The sequence below is a fragment of the Nipponia nippon genome, unplaced genomic scaffold (genome assembly GCF_047370975.1).
Source record: "Nipponia nippon isolate SJK-2023a ecotype South Korea unplaced genomic scaffold, ASM4737097v1 scaffold_3, whole genome shotgun sequence".
NCBI classification, from domain to species: domain Eukaryota; kingdom Metazoa; phylum Chordata; class Aves; order Pelecaniformes; family Threskiornithidae; genus Nipponia; species Nipponia nippon.
Genome location: NW_028262347.1, coordinates 60,943,948 through 60,960,796, shown reverse-complemented (window position 1 = coordinate 60,960,796; position 16,849 = coordinate 60,943,948). Strand labels below are relative to the sequence as shown.

General features: G+C 42.0%; 1 protein-coding gene across 2 annotated transcripts in view; it reads left to right on the top strand.

Moving 5' to 3' along the window:
* POLR3B (RNA polymerase III subunit B) overlaps positions 1–11,053 on the top strand; it is an 80,430-nt gene extending 69,377 nt beyond the window's left edge. For both annotated transcript variants that reach the window (XM_087766645.1, XM_009474166.2), the window contains 2 exons: positions 5,419–5,592; positions 10,485–11,053. In XM_087766645.1, the coding sequence (XP_087622771.1) occupies positions 5,419–5,592; positions 10,485–10,614 (304 nt within the window). In that variant the 3' untranslated portion in view covers positions 10,615–11,053. The remainder of the gene's footprint in view (positions 1–5,418; positions 5,593–10,484) is intronic.
* The last annotated feature ends 5,796 nt before the right edge of the window (positions 11,054–16,849 follow it).

Genomic DNA, 16,849 nt, shown 5'->3' with positions numbered 1-16,849 from the left:
AGATTGCTCATATTGAAGGTATTTTAGGAGGATTTTTTTTTTCTTTAACATTTGTACTTTTACAAAATCAGGTATGAGTAGAAGGAAGAAATTTCTTTTAATATTTCAGCATCCTTTGGTATTCAGCAGGTTAATATTGATGCAGCCCATGTCTTCACTTGTCAAGGCAAAGCAAACGCATTGGCCCTAGTGCAAACAAGCATTAGAATAATGGACATCCCTGGTATACTGCACTTCGGCTTGCAGACTCCTCCACTCAACTCTAAAACTGAATTTAGGGTTGTATGTGCTGGTCCACAGTTATCATTCGATACCATGCAAGAGAATAGCACTTTCGCACTAATAAATTGCAAAAGTTACAGAGATGTCAACAGTAAATCTCTGCTTTTACTGTCCCAGTTAAAGATATGTCCTCAGTTCATTTGGAGTCGTGATCATTGCACTAAGCCTGAACGTGGTTTCTCTCCAACAAAAAGTTTGATTACCATGTTGATATCTTCTGGCGTCAAATTTTGAAGTCAAGCAGATGTGCTCTGAGTCATAGGCAATATAAGCTCCTGGTGGTGGGCTTGTATTATCTGGACCTTTGGGGAACTGGAAGCATCCTGCTTTCACTGATGTTACTTACCTTTTCTCCTTAAAGCCAAGCTCTATGGCTGCTTGCAGTCATGTTCTAAATTGCTGATATTCCTGGCTCACAAGAAACAGTTTAGTGGCGCAGGCTTTGCTTTGAGGAGGCTTCTAGTGGATCGTTTAGTTCACCTCTCTCCATCACAGTAGGATTATTTGCTAAATCTTGCCAGAAAGTTAATTACCAGCTAGTCTTCAATATTTTAGCAAAGATCATTCCAAATGTCCTTTGCCAGTCTTTCTGGACTACCATGTACACCATTTATACCTCACCTGCTGCATGGTGGTACTCTTCTTTTTGACCAATCCCTTTTGTACTGTTTTTGAGATGTAAGCACAGTCATGTCTATCCTGCCCTTACTCTTCCCTATAAAAAGCATGATTCATATTCTTTAATGCTTAATTTATTTTTATGCCTCTTATCATGTGCTGATCTGCTTCTCTTGCCTCGCCGGACTGCACAACAAGTTAGCAAGTCTGTCCTCTTAATAGGTGCCACTTCTACCTGTTGATGTGCTATGAGAGGGTGGAGGGGCAGGTCTCTGCTGTACGTGATACAGAAGTATCTTTCTCTTTTGCTTTTCATTGCATATTTCCTGTGCTGTTTGGCTTTCCAACCTCATGCTGTCTCTAGGACAAACTGAAGTTGTCTCTCACTTTCCATGGAAGTAAATACCAGTGGCTGAACTGGGAGAGAAATCATGAAAAGTTTTTGTAATTCTTGGCTGAACTTTTCCACCAACCACATTAAGAAGAGCAAGTGTACCACAACCATTATTTCCTACCACAGCTGCTTGCCTGTATGAACATAAGTGATATATCCAAATAATGGGCTGTCTGCCCCATTTTCTGTTCTTCAATCTGTTAGTCATGGTATTGGTGCTTCACGTGAAAATGAAAACTCGCCGTCTTAGCTAACGGTGAACACAGTTGGTTTACTGGACCTCCTAGCTTACCCAAATCCCTTGATCTGCTTTTGTATTGTCTCCCCAACTTCTCAGCTGTTGAGAGATATTGAATTTAAATGAAACCTAAATCCCAAGTCAAGGTAATGTTCACATGTAAAGATGAAGGTGGTGTGATTTTCCCCCGCCCCTTACTTTCTTTGAATTCTTTGTTCCAGTCAGTAGCATCATACTATGTAGCTAGAGCTCTTTATTTGACTTTCAGGAAAGCTAGTGGATGTTCAATTTATGCTGCCTCTTGACTAGTCTTTTAGGAATTTTCTTTTTTCTCCTCAACTAATTAAACTTCTATTATTGCCATCGCCTCAGCTGAGAGAGTCTGCTTTGCCAGCTTTCGTACTCACTATTGTTTTATCATCCATTGCACTTCCTGGAGAGTAGATTGTGTCTAACATTGTTTTTTGCTTTTAAAAGTAATCCGGTAACAGCTTCCAACATGGAATTTGGCTGTCACTGTCTTGAAATGCATTTTATTATATATCAAATGTACCTTAACTGACAGAGCAAAGCTATATTTCCATCTGGAATATGGCAGAAGACTTGAGGAACGTCACTGATTCTAGATATTGTTCTGATTAAAACAAGACTTTGTAGAATTGCAAAGCAGCACTCTTTGTCAACACAGTCAAAAACCAACAGGATGTTGCCCTCTGAATTGGTATTTCTTAAATGAAACACAATACTTAATTTATTTTGCCATGAGTAGTTGACAATTAATTTAAAACATAGTTCTATATATGGTGTTGCCTAGATACCCAGTCCTGCTAAATCTTTTTAATAGATAAACTGCTTTTAGTTTTCCTTACTAGAGATCAATATAAGCTTTCTGCATGCGTAGTTGTTTTGATGGACATTGTCAGAGCTGCCACCTGCGTGTCTTTTGAACTTATCAGATGTCCTATTATACTGCAAGGGAGTAATGTGGTGACACTGGTCAGGGCTCCTCGCTGCACTTGGGGGCTGTGGGAGCACAGTACGCCCTCCTCCTTCAGGCAGTGTTTTTCTAGGTAATACTTCACTTCTTGGAGATCCGTGTTTCAGCCAACGACTCCATTTCGAGTTAGCCCCTGGTTTTCTGTACCAGGCACAAGGGAGATCTGCTGAGACCTAGAAGGCCTGCTCTTATTCATGGGGGTAGACTTATTTCCCCCCCCTGGCCAATGAAACAAGGAACAGGGCCATAAAACTGAACCCAGTGTTCTTCCAGAAAATGCAGAATTAGTGCCTATAAATTCTTAATGTGCTTAAAAACACTGAAGTTAATTGTTTTATGTTTTTTTCTAAATGCAGCAGTTAAATAGTATGAAGACCACTTGGCCTTGTTTGTTTTTTATTTAAAGAATTACTGTGTTTTATTTAGCATTTAAGAATTTTAAGAACTTACTTTTTTTAAAAATATGAAAAATATCTCTCTTTATTTATATTCCCAATCTTATTTTCAAGAGTCTGCTTTGTTTTCAGAATGTTATATTTAGAATAAAGAATGGAAGTAGTTGCCCAGGGCAACAGCTGCAGTGTACGTGTGTGTAGCGGGAAAGGGGAAGCACAAATGCTTTACAAATACTGTTTTAACATTTTAAACAACCTTTGGTGCGAGGAATTTTCACACGCATGTGAGCTGGAAGAAAAATCTGATAGACTTAGGGAGCATAAGATAGACTTCTTTCAAAGGCCCAATCTCAATATTCAAATTTTTGGTACTTTAGAAAACTACTTTTTAGGGAGGGAGGATTTTGTTTGTTTTGTTTTGTTAATGAGGTCATTTTGACAGTGGGAGTGAAACACCTAAGAGCTTAAAACTCAAGTTGGTTTTTTTTGTTTTGGGGGGCTTTTTGTGGGGATTTTTAATGGGATTTCAGCTGCCTTAGAAATCTCCATCCTGTATCTGTTGGAAGACCCATGGCACAGCAACTCTTAAAGGGCTGGAGTTGAGACCCCATCATTTTTCCAGAGGTTTTATCCTCTCTTAATTGGATTGAGACTTTATTGGGGCTCGCATTTATAAAGCTATTTTGTCATTTTATCCTGTGGAACAGCACCTGGTGAAACTTTTGAAAGTAGGCTTGTGCATTAACTAATATTACCTAAGTCAGCTGGTAAAAGGAACTCGGGCACTCCTAGCACTGCAGCAAATGCCTGTATCTTTGGAGGTCCCAATTGCTTTTAAAATCTGCCTCTTGGGACTTCAGAAGAGAAACTGCATTCACCACAGGGTTAGTCCTTTAAAACAGCCTCTGAACAGTGATGGTGCCATCATCTGGGGAGGGGGCCCTAGGGAGTTTAATCAGGATGTAAACAACTTCTATCCATTCTCCCAACAGTGGGAAAAATAGGAGGTTATATGAATGAAAAGGACAATTTGAATTACAAGCAGATTACTTATAAGGTTCCAGTGTGGTCAGAGTAAGGGAAACTACTTCCCCCTAAAAACAAATAGAACTTGCATCTTTAGAAGATATTTTGGTCTGGTAATTAGGTTTGTTTTTTGTTTTTTTTTTTTTTTTTATACTTGTTACAAAAGATTATTAGATGTTGAAAGCTTTTATAAATCCTTTTCTTTCTTTAGTTGCAGTAAGTCGGCAAAAACTTATTTTTAATATATTTAGTATGCTTAACAAATTTGGTTGTTTGAAATAATATAAACAAAATGTACTCCGAAAGTTATGGGCCAGATCTGTCATTGGATATTCTAGATGGGTTACACTGCCGCAGGTATCAGAAACAGCACCTAAACATGCGGTTTCACTGAGCAGGAAAGCCTCTTATGATTGCCCATAACAATTTTTTAATTCCTTCTCTTTGCTGTCATGTTTCAGGGAATATACTAAGATGGAAAGATTTAATAAAATGCATGCGATATATTAGTGCTTCAGGAGTTTAAGATTGTTTTTGCTTCATAGTTCACTCTAATATTTGCAGCCTAAGTACTACAGCACTGTGATAGTACATGAGAGTAGAACTGATGCTGTGTGAAATTGCAGTATGACAAACCAGAGGTTAAAAATTTTGACTGTGTCCAACAAAAAAAAATAAGCTTGAACAGTCATAATGTTAAATAATATATTATACCCTGCCTTTTTACCTCAAAATCTTTAGCGTATACTTACATTGCTTTGTTAAAACTTCCCTCTAGCACCATGAGGACAGGAAGTCTTTCCAGGCAAAAAATGAGAGTTTGATTTGTGTTGAGGAACTAGAAAACCAGGAACCTATACAATAGGAAAATCAGTCCATTAACCGTCAGACATGAAAAAAATAAACTAGATAAATGTTACTTAAGAAAAAAAGTAGGATTTCAATAATGAGTTAGTAATATGCATACTACTTGTTTGCTGCTTTGTTTTGGTATTCTCTCTCAGATCAAAAATGGTTTTATTTTAAGAATTAAGTCTGAACTGTAGTTCAGCTGAAACATTAACTCGATGATTCATTCATTAGCTGCTGAATATTGTTTAATTTAGTTAGCTACAAACTATCATGAATGTCTCATCAAAAAAGAGTACCAAATCTGTGTCCAGATTGTCTTGGATACCATTCGGTCTCTTTTTGTTGTCACTTATTCAGCCACATTCTGTGAGGTAAAGAGTTGTGGCCTGACGCTGCAGTTGCCACTCGCAGAACTCCATCATATTGCTAGTGCAGGAGCAAAGATGAATTGCTTCAACTTGAATAACACATTTGCGAGATCAGCAGCTCTGGTTTGTGGAACGCTGCTGTCCATTGATCCTGTACCATTCCTACAGTTTGGAGACAGGCGTTCCTAGAGTTGTAGAATGTATGTTCTGGAACACTTACTACATTTTTTCCAAAATTTATTTCAAAGGCAACCCACTGAAGGTCGATCCCGTGATGGTGGTTTACGTCTTGGAGAGATGGAACGGGATTGTTTGATAGGTTATGGAGCCAGCATGCTTCTATTGGAGAGACTGATGATTTCAAGTGATGCCTTTGAAGTGGATGTTTGTGGACAGTGTGGCTTGCTGGGGTACTCTGGCTGGTAAGTTGTCTTAACTGTAATGCTTTTTGTAAATCATGGTGTCTCCTCCTCACTTTGTGCATGTGACATGTTTCATGTTTTCAAAAAACCCTTTGACCTCAGATGCATAAAGCAAAGTGGTACAGAGTAAACGTGTCTCTATGTAACAGAACCTTGCCCTTAGTTATAGTGCTTCTCAGTTTTAAAGTGCTCACAGACACTGATTAACAGTCCCGTGCACCTTAATCAAAACCAGTGTCAATGTTCAAAATTGGTACTTGGAAAATTGGTGGCAGGGGATGGTTCTTTGTTCCAGTCTGATTGAAGTTAGGACTAAAGTGAGTGTGTAGTCAGTGGGCCAGGGGTCTCTCCTGTTGTGGGAGCACAGGTATTGTCTTCTCCAGCCAGCTGTGCTTGTGGGAAGAGTTACTTTTGCTCTGTCTGCTGCCTTCCTTCCCGCCTTTGCAGGGGATTAGCAAACGCCCAGTGCTGTATATCATCTATTTTTTGAAAACAGGAAAATAGCTGTGTCAATGTATTTGACTCTTCTGACATCAGAAATGAGATTAGTAGCTAGGCTAGTCACAGATCTTCCTGGTATGTCACATGTTGAACCTCACAAGGCTGAAGAGAGAGAGTGGGCACAGAAGAATAGGAAAAGCAAGCAACATCTCCTGCTCCCTTGTTCTCTAGCTATGGAGTTCAGGATCACATGCATACCGCTTTCTTTGACTGTGCCCCTCCCAAATGCCTTTTGCTTTGTAGTCTTGTGAAACAAGGAGCTCCTCTTCGAAGCATCAGACAAATGCACCGATCCCGTGTTGGAGCCCGAGAGACAAGCAGCTCTATGGTTGGAAATTGCAGCTGGCTTCTGCCCGTCTGCTTTATCCCTAAGAAACTTATCTCTAGACTAACTGATGGTCTTGCTATCTTACTCAGGGTCCTAAGCCAGTACTGAGTTGATCTCCTGCAAACAAACTGGTTTTCCATGTAGGGGAAGCATAAAACTGAATGTCAAAACTATGTGGAGCTCACCACGTGTAACACTATGGGCTTTGCTCTAACCATCTTTTCTCTACAGTAATTTTGAGATGCTAGATTTAAAGTTGCCCTGTAGCATGTTGGAAATACACCACTATCATTAGAAGATAGGGAAACTTCTTTTTATGTTCTTTAGAGATGAGGAAAATGTTTTGCTTTAGCTTGGTTTTGTTTTAGCCAGGCAGAAAAACAGACTTGTGAGACCAATAGGAATTTATGAGATACAGCGTTCTTGCAAGCTTCATGAAAACAGGTGACCTGCAATCCCATGACTAAGGGAGGAAAAAATAAATGGTGCGAGTTCAAGTTACAAGTTACTTTAATATTTATGTTGGGGGAAGATGGGGAGTGGAAGGAGGAGGAGAAAGATTCATTTCTAAATACCTCAAAAGAACATCGTTGGAAACTTGCCACATCTTGGATATCAATATCAATCTATTGGGAGAGGAAGGAAATTGGACTTTATTCACTTCAGTGCTTCAAGAGTGATTTTTCCATGATATAATGAAGTAGGAAAGTAAGGTGTGTTCTCAGTTTGTAGATGTGTGAAAGTGACAGCTACCGTTTCTGCCCTTGGTCAGACCTTTCTTCTGAAGCGTGTGGCTTCTGGCCAGAAACCAAGCACCACGCTTGTCTGCCAACAGCAGCAGCAGCAGTTCTGCTCCTTGTGGAGCAGAAGTTCAGACAGAGGTAGGTAAACACAGGTGAAATCCAGAGGAGAGACAAGGCCTACTCTGCGCATCCTATTGTGGTTGGTGATTTTTAGTCGGGCATTGTCCTACTGGCTTTTGTGCAGTAAGTATTTTTGAGAGTCCTCTTTCTCTTGAGTGTGTGTACACTGTATGTAACAAGTGAGGCCTTTTTCTGATCCAGGTCTCTTAAAACTACTGCAATGCAAATGACAGTTGAAGGAAGTCGTCTGAAAGGAAGGGCATGCCGTAAGTCAAACAACCAACCGCTTCTAACTGTGTAAAGCACTGCCTTAAAAAAACTCACTTGCAGATGCAGCTCAATTATTTTTTTATAAGACCTTGGCTTTCAGAGCGGTCATTGAAGATTTTCAGAGACCACAGGAAGTGAGGGCACCTTGAAGAAAAGCAGGAATTTGAACTTTAGAAATAGTATTACATTTTATTTTTAAGGTGTTGTTACTATAGCTTGTAACAAAGTTCAGTAACTCTCTTTAAATAACTGTGAAAGAAACTACTCTCTCCGGCAGAGCCAGACATTCTTGCAATCTGATTCTGTGAAAAGCTGTCTGATGTGTGAGAGTAATCAGTAAGAGGTAGTTTCTGCTAAATGATACGCTGTCTCTACCAGTAGCTGAAGCAAGTGGCCCTATAATGAGCATCACAGTAGAGACCAAGTCGTTAAGAGAAACTTCCAAACGGGCCTTTTCAGTGATTCTGGCATTAATAAGACATTGCTGCAAGAAACCTATTAGAAACTTATTGTTCGGTGGCTAGCATTAAGGGCACTTGTCTTAAGGAAGGTGAGCCCTTCCTCCCAGACAAGGACTAGCCACTGGGTATGTTTTTCTGCAAGACAGTAACAGGAGATCAGTGTTGGGGCCTGAACTGGTATTTTCACAGGGGAAGGGGACTGCTGTGGCAGTGACAGAGTTTGTCCCCGTAAAAAATACAGTAGAAACTTACTCTGACGTTCCAGGTTTATGCAAATTTTCCAACTTTGCTGTTGTACAGGTGCTCAGGGGCAGGACTTCACTGAATGCAATAAGCAGAATTTGGTCCTTTTTTGATGATAAGATGAGAAGGTATTCTGATCCCTGGAGTCCGAGCATTTTAAAATACACATGAAGAAAAATTTTGTTTCTGGTCCAGATTCAGCCTTGGCACAGTTGCCTGCCCAGTTTAGTATCAATTCTAGTACCAAACGGTCTTTCAAGTACTTCAGTTTCTGTGATCTCTGTTTGACAGAGCTTCGTGCTCACAGCACTTTAACCTTTCTGGGTGATCCCCACCCCGGTACAAAGCAGGCCCAGAACAGTGTAGCTTTGAGCCTAGGTGTAGTGAGTAGTCGTTGTTCCTCAGTCCCTAGGAGCTGTAATCAGATGCCAGACATCTGCTCATGGCAGAAAAGTTGTGCCACGTCAGGCTCCCAGGGCTTGCAGGACTTCTTCTGTTGAGACCAATTGCTTGCTATGTTATCATCGGAAAATGGCTTCTGTTTAGGTCACTTCCTCCCACCATAAAAATGTACCTATCCCTATAAATTTGGACTCAGGGAGTAGTTATAAACCTGCAGTTGAGGTCTGTTCTGTTTCAAAGGCATGCTAGCTGTAGCGTTTCCCCTATGTAACAGTGTCTACAGGAGAAGCCCGTTCCAGGGGAACACCTAGTTCAGTCTATTACCTTCTTACTGCCTATAGTCAGATGCAGACAAAGCCAGAGCAATTACTGGGAATAAGTGAAGCTTCATTCCTCATCATGAACTGCAGAAATGTAATTAAGGCTTCTGTACCATTGGTTGAAAGCTTTCTTGTTTTAAAATAAATAAATAAATAAATAAATACCCCAAGTATGGAGCATGTGGAGGTCAAGGCAACCACAGTTTTCTTGGAAAATAACCAGCTGTTCGACATGTTCTTTAAGTATGTCTGTAAAAGAGAAGTAGCAGAGTCTGAAAAAGTAACTGGAAGACTAATGCCAGCTCTCATAACCAAGAACCTTATTAACACAAACCAGCTTTATTGGACCTGTCCCCATTGACTTCCATGTGCTCTAGGTCCAGTTTACTGGTAACAGAAACAAGCGACTGAGCATTGGCTTTATTGTAGATGTTGACTTTCAGCCTCATTCTGTACCACAGAAGCATGTAGGAATTTTGCTAATTCTTCCTTAATTGCATCTTCAGACTGTTATGACTTTATGCCAGAAATATAAATTTGAAACACAGAAGCAAAAAAAGAGCTTTTTTAGACCATTAGGAAGTGCTGAGTCACTCTGTGCTCCCAAAGGCCTGGCTTTCTCAACTCTCCAAAACCAGAAGATGGAATATACAGGAGAATGAGGAAATAGGGAGGTTGGAAACTGATATTTATAAGAAAGATTTTTAATTTCCTTTGTGTGTACACAGATTATGAAATGAAGTAATTTAAACAGTTGCTACCACCACTGAATTTGAGTCCCGATACTGGAAAGATGGCTGAGTCACCAGCCTATATATTCCTTATATGGTCAACATTATATCTAAATGACAAAAAATCTCTTTCCCCCAGAATTTTAAGATTATTATTTGAATGAAGAGGGCAACGAATATGTGTTAAAGCAGTTTTACTGGTTTCCCGTCTTGACTAAAGCTTTGGCTGTTCACACAGAGAGATGTAAGACTAGAGATGCCTCTTTTCTGGAATATGAACTGATTTGAGACATCATAGGGTGAAACTGAGTATAAGGAAAAAACCTAAGTGTGAACCTTCTTTCTTCCTGCCTCTTTTTTGTGACATATATGTATAAGACAGAAACTGGACCATTAACTGTGTTTTCAGGAATACTTAGCTTTGTTCACCTCCTTTCTCTCATTACGCAATGCTGAATTTGTGCTGGCAATAATGTGAGTGGTGAAAAAGTAGAAGTCAGTCCTGTTAGCTGCTGAGCACTGTGATTCTTCTCCAAGAAAAGTGCAGGTTTAACATTAAGCTCCTATTGACTTCAGTCAGATTATTTATGGGCTTGAAGTTATGACTTACTTAAGCGCTAAAATGTGTCTCAAGCATTTGGCTCTTTCTAGGACTGAGCCCAGTGTTTAAATGCAGGTGGACAAAGAAACCAGTGGATAGCGGCAACTGTTTTTTTTTCTGCAGAGCTTCATTTATGCACCAAATCTGACTGTCTTTCTGTTTGTTTCCCTAGGTGCCACTACTGCAAATCATCATGTCATGTGTCTTCTCTGCGCATCCCTTATGCCTGTAAACTCTTATTCCAAGAACTGCAGTCAATGAACATCATACCTAGGCTAAAACTAGCTAAGTACAATGAATGAACAAGATGAAAAAGATGGAAAAAAGAAGTACTTTACAGAAATTGAAATCCAGCAGATATAACTGGAAGATTTTTTTGGTGAACAGGAATAACTCTAAATCCTGAGTGGGTCCAAGGGAGGTGCAAGACAGTGCAAGAAATCTTTCTCGCATATCCTGCCTGTTTTTAAGTTGACAGGGGAGAGACTCTGTCAGTAGAATACACTAGGAGCAGTTCCGAAAGCCTTGATTAGTCTGAGTGAACAGGACGTGGGAATTGTGGAATAAGGCCGTGATCCAGCAGAGCACTTGCATCACTTCAAACAACCCCGTGCTTGGTTTTGAAAAGTGCTTTGCTGGACTAGGGCTTGAGCTGAGCTAAATGCACATCTTATTCATAAAGGTTAAAAATGTTTTCCAGACCAGTGTAATATGAAAGACTAATAAATGTTTTAAATAATACTGCCTGAATGTGTGTTGATGGTTGTGTAAAGACGATAAAGCCTTCTTATAACGTCTAAACCATTTTTCTATTCGTAAAGCATTTTGTTAAAGCGTTAAAATTTTCTTAAGTAGTGTCAGGCTTAGAGAAATGAAACTATTTTCTCGAGAACTTGAAATCAGACGTTTTGAGTGGGATTTCAATATGCACGTGCATTTGTGTGCAAGCAATGGTGTGGTGGTACAGTCAATCTGCTTTCAGCTAAACGTATGCAGTTTCCATGAAGTTCAAGGGAGGGGACTGGGTATGCAGCAAGTGCATGATACAGCTTACAGATACCCATTCAATTCCTACTGAGTGCAGTAGATCTAATAATACACTGGCCCAAAGCGCTGAAGAGACGGGCTGCAAACACCAGGTACTGACGTATGCTGTCCTAGGACTTCAGAACTCATTTTAAATCTGGGCATAGCTAAAACTTTTTTTAAGAACAAAACAAAACAAATGAACTATGAAGAACAACAAATCCTCCATTGACAGCGAAGCAGGTTTGAATGACCTGAAAGGGAGCAGCTAAATTTTTTCATGAGATCTAAGGCCTAGAACTAAAGCAGTAGATGAACTAAGAGTCACTTTGTAACCTAAACTCACTTGAACCCTTACTCAGCAAAGCATATGGTTGAGTTTTTAAGGAAAGGAGTAGTCCCACTGAAGTCAAGATGAAGTATGTGCGTGTTCAGGTGCTTCAGAGAAAGGCAGCATGCCAGATCAGTGAGGATACAGAACACCGCCTATGACCTGGAAGTCCTGAGACGCTCTTTGGCTCCTCGTATGGCTGAATTGTGCATGCCGATCCTGGCCCTGTTCTTGCAGTCACGTTGCTGCTGTTCTCTTAGCTGCTTGAGAAGTAGAGATGAGTACCGGCCTGAGTAGGCTTGCTTTTTAAGCTTCCGCCAAAATGCTTAAACTGGTAGTCTTGTGTCTGGGCTTACAAATCAAGTCTGAAGGTATAGACTTTTTTTTTTTTTTTTTTTGCAATTGGGCTAACGACAACACAGATGTCAACACAGCACATTCGGATTGGGAAAGCTCCTGAAGCACCCCTACCAGGATCTGAACAGCTTGGGGTTATTTACAAAGAGTTATAAGAGAGTGACATACTGCTTCGAACTGGAGGAAGAGGCTAACCAAAAGCCCCAGCCAAATTAACCACCTTTCCTTTGTTCCCTGAGATTGCCAAACTGAGGCTCGGGTGCGCCAGCAGAGGGAGTGAGCCTCAAAGGCTACAGCCTACCGGTGGGGGAAAGTTTTGACCTGGATCCTACGCTGAGGATAAGGTGCTCTTACTAGTTAGTCCTCTCTTAAGTGGTCTCCTAGGCTAGATGGTTAGAGCTACAGGACATTAAAGACTAAGCACTGTGTACAGTTACACCTGCAGGAATTTAAGCAGACGTAGCGGAGATGGAGGAGGAGCGAAGGAGCGTGCTCATGAAGTTACGCTATTGAGAGGACAGGGCTATATGCAGCCCTGAGGGGTAACCTTGCAGCTAGTTTACCTCAAGCTGATGAAAGCGTGGGGATGAAAGGTTTTGTGAGCGTGAAGGAAATCCTCTGCGATAGTGGAAGTTTAGGAAGAAAGGGGCAGCCTTGGCAATGATGGATCCAGTAGAACATAGAAACCAGACACGTCTGGCAGTAAGTGAGGGTCACCCACTGTCAGCTATTCTGGTGATACCGACATCAGTCCCATTTACACATCATTGCTGTCTAACCTAAGCCTGTGCATACACTGGAGGCTTATTTAAGTGCAGATTTGAGTTGAAACTCTGATTTTTACTTTTTGCCTCTCTTTAAGAGGCTACCTCTGTTCCACTGTAACAGACGCCTGCAAGTAATCTCTTGGCAATGGAATAAGCATTACAAAACCAGCAGCAGAAACGGAACAAGCAGCTACGGATTCCTGGAATACGGTTGGTCAAAGTGGCAATTCAAGGAATGAATCCTACTGCAGCCAAGAAAAATGAGGATGCATGGACTGAGAAGGTAAAATACCTTCTCGGAACTCCAGAGCTGTCACACTGCTTTCCTCTGGTGAGCCTCATCTTTGCAGCCCTTTGAATTATCTTCCTAGCCAACCTCCCCTCCCCCCTTTTTATACAGCGAATGCCTTCACAAAGAGGTCTCGTGTCAGCTAACGGCTGTGCTGCTGGCACTAGACTTGCCCAAATCAACCCCGCCATGACTCTTTGTCTAATTGCTGAAAGAGATACAATATTTTGAACAACACTTGACAAAATCTTAAGGCTTTAGCACAAGGAGCTGTGGCTAGAAAACTGCCATAAAGTTTTCATTCCATTGCAGCTTCTTTCTCTCTTGTATTTAGTGTCCAGGAGAGGCTTTCTAGAAATGCTGTTCAGCATGAAGGTCGCTAGCGTTAGTCCCGGTCCACTTTCTGAGATAAGCTAGACGTGTGTGCTGCTGTTGGAAGAGGTATCTAACTCCGTATAGTATGTCCAAGTTGCCATTTACTTTGCAGATAAAGGATTAAATGCTATTAAAAGATAGAAGCGTTTACAGGCCTAGAATTCAGTAATCAATCATTTCACTGCAAAACGAAGACATTAAGCAAAAGTTACCCCTTCAAACACCATACGTGTCCAGCTCTATTCTTCTGTTGTGAGAAACAGAATCCAGCCGGGGACGGGCTGCGGGATGCTACGGGGCAGAGCAAAGCACAGGTCTTGTAGCCAATTCTGGAACTGTGGGCAAGGTAGGTCACTTGTTCAGAGTTCAGAAAAACAGCCACACTTCCAGTCATTTACATAACCCTTGCAAGTTTCTGACTTTTTTTTTTTTAAGGTAAATGTTTCCAAACACAGAAACTAAAAAAACAAACTATAAAGAAAAATGAAACCAGACTGGCCGATTTTGGCATTCAAAGAAGATATAATATGAAATATAGGCATACTGAGATTTAATAATTTTAAGATGTGGAAAGTAAAGGGCTCCCACTAAGCAGAACTGGGTTGGTTTGTAATGCCCATATCTCGTTAAAAGTTTTGCTTATAAAGAACCTTCAATGTGCAGCAAAGAGAGCTTTTAATTCTTTGGACTCCCTACTTACTTGTTGCTTAAACAGGGAGGAAAACCAATTAAAAACATAGACCCGTGATGCTGAAAAATTACTGCATGTCATTTCTTGGGTTTTCTGATAGTAAATAGAAAAATATCTGTGGTTTATAGCAAAACGGGAGTACATCATAATTAAAAGCCTAAAAAGACTGAAGAATATTTCATCTGTTAGTGATAGCACATGGCAAACTAATGAATAGTGCTGTGCATCTGAAAATGGGTGTGTAAGCCCTGCTCAGAACACACCTGCAAAGCCCGATGGTAAGTGTAACTGCAAAACCAAACCAGAGGGGCTGAAAACGTGTCTGTACTTTCTCTGTCTCGAGGCTCTTGAGGGCGAGGGTGGCCCTAGCGCGAGGGAGCGCAAGCCCTGAGACGCCCTGCCTGGCTGCCAGCCCTCCCGCAGTGACCCACGGGAGCAGCGTGGAGAGCGCAAGCCCTCCTCAGCCGTGCCCCAGCACAAGCGTCTCTGGGCCGTGGCACAGAGCTGGCTCGGCACTGCCGAGAGGCCCCTCCAGCCGGCCTCTCCTCCGGTCGCAGCTGAGGATTGTTTTACAGCCCGTTGCCGATTCAGCGGGGCCACGGGGCACTTGATGAATTCCCGGCTCCGAAGAGGACGTGACTTGCCCAGGGCCACAGAAGGACCGTGCCAGAACCGGGATCAGGACTCCGCAGTCCCCAGGTGCCAGACACGTGCTTGCCTTAAAACTGAGCACTTCATCAAACCATAAAATCCAGCCAGATGGTGACTCTTTGCTATTATCTGGACCAGTGCTGGGAGGCTTAACGTGTGTAAGGCACGGGGAAGATCTGGATTCCAGTTTCTGTGTCTAAGGCTCAGCAGCCCAGAAAATGGATCCATGTTTTAGACCTAAATGCTGCTAGGAACTTGAACATGTTTAAATCCAAGTTCTGACTTTGGTCCATCCTTCTCATGAAATGTTTCCATCGCGGCCTGAACCCACCAGTTTCAGTGGGGAAGTGCTTTCTTTGGGAAGGGGCAGAGAGGCGCCGGAGTAAGAACTGGCTACTTCATCGGCCTTACTCTGCCCCGTGTACATGGCCCCAGCCAGATTCTCTTCTTCCAGGTAGCAAAGACTGCACGAATTGGCCAGTGGATCAGTTTTGCCTCTCGGCAATCATTTAAGAACTTACTGTATGGACCCAGGAGGCAAATACACCCTCTCTGCCTTCCATACGTGCGAACATATGTCCCAGAACACCAGAACTCGCAGTTAAACTCTCCGAACCCAGGTCAGAGCCAATACAGACATTTTTTGCAGTTGGAATTTTTAAAAAGTGGTTTATATGGCTTCATTCCGGCCTCGAAGTCAGCAGCAAAGATGTCCGTTGGCTACCCTGCCAACGGACTTGGGTCTGTCTTTGTTGCATCTTCAGAAGAATCCTTCCAGGCTTGTGAGCGGGCCATTGCTCTTTGTATCTTGCTGCTGGGGGAAAAGAAAAACAACTATGTATTTATCCTAATTACAGTTACTCCTTTATTTGTGTATTTCCTGAGACAGGTATCTCTGAGGTGGTTCCAATGACCACGTATTTCTTCCAGTAGCTTCATTGTGCACGTCTGTGTCCCCCTCCTCCCAGTCAGTATATAAACAGCGTTTTAGTTCCAAATCAAAAGCAATTCCCTGCTGCTAACTGCAGCGGGGCCTTTGTCTGTCATTAGCAGGAGTTTTGGGGAGCTACTTGACCTATGCGTATGCTTTACCATTCCAGGCGGTGCATGGTAGTTATTTTCCACTCAGAGTTAGCAAACAATGACACATTGTAAACAGAAAAATAACTTGAAATCTAAGAAAAGAAATCAGTGGGCTAAACAGCAAAGTACTAATTTCTTGCTAAAATTATGTTCTAATAATGGAAATGGTTTTCCCTTGAACGCCTAGTGAATTGGAAACTTAACTCTGCATTCAGGCCGCACCCTGCCAGTCAGAGGCAGGCGCTGAAGGTAATTCTCCGTACTCGAGGCGGATCAAAAGAAACTCATTATCAGTCGGTCATCCAAAAGGATATGACAGCCTCACATCCAGTTGTTCGGCAGCTTAGATGCAGTCTGGAATGGATCTTTCCTGTGTCTGTTGTCGTATAATAGCTTTTAGGGCTGGCTCTTCTTCCAACACACAGTACAAATCCTCTGGTAACTAGTACCAGCCACACACAACAAAAGCCAGCTGAATCTGGTGTAAGCTCAGAAATCCACGTCTGCTTGCCCTTTTCTCACACTCAAGTCAGCAAGAGTCACCCAGGCCGAGCCCTCTGGGCAGCAGCCCTGGGGCAGGGGTTTTTCTGGGCTCCTATGGGCGCCAATACTACCCAGAAGAGTGAATTCCCTTCTTCCATGCAGACTGAAGCTGAGCAGTGTGAACACGGTGTTTTCACTGGTCCCTTTTGGCAACGCTGGCACTGCACTTCTCCATGAACCTGAGAACTGGAGCTGAGCAAAATTCCTTTTGCAAGCACTAATAAGAGAAGATCATTTAAGGCTGACCTACGCTCATCTTCAACAAAATTTGGCGTCAGGCTCGTCTGCAGTTACAGCAAGCCAGCTGCAATTCACGTTACTTCTCTTTGAAACGAGAAAGAAGGTACCCCCCGCCCGGTGCGTGTGCAATCCGTCATTCGCATGCCTCAGCTCTTCTGCTCATTTTCTCCCAGCTACCTGCATA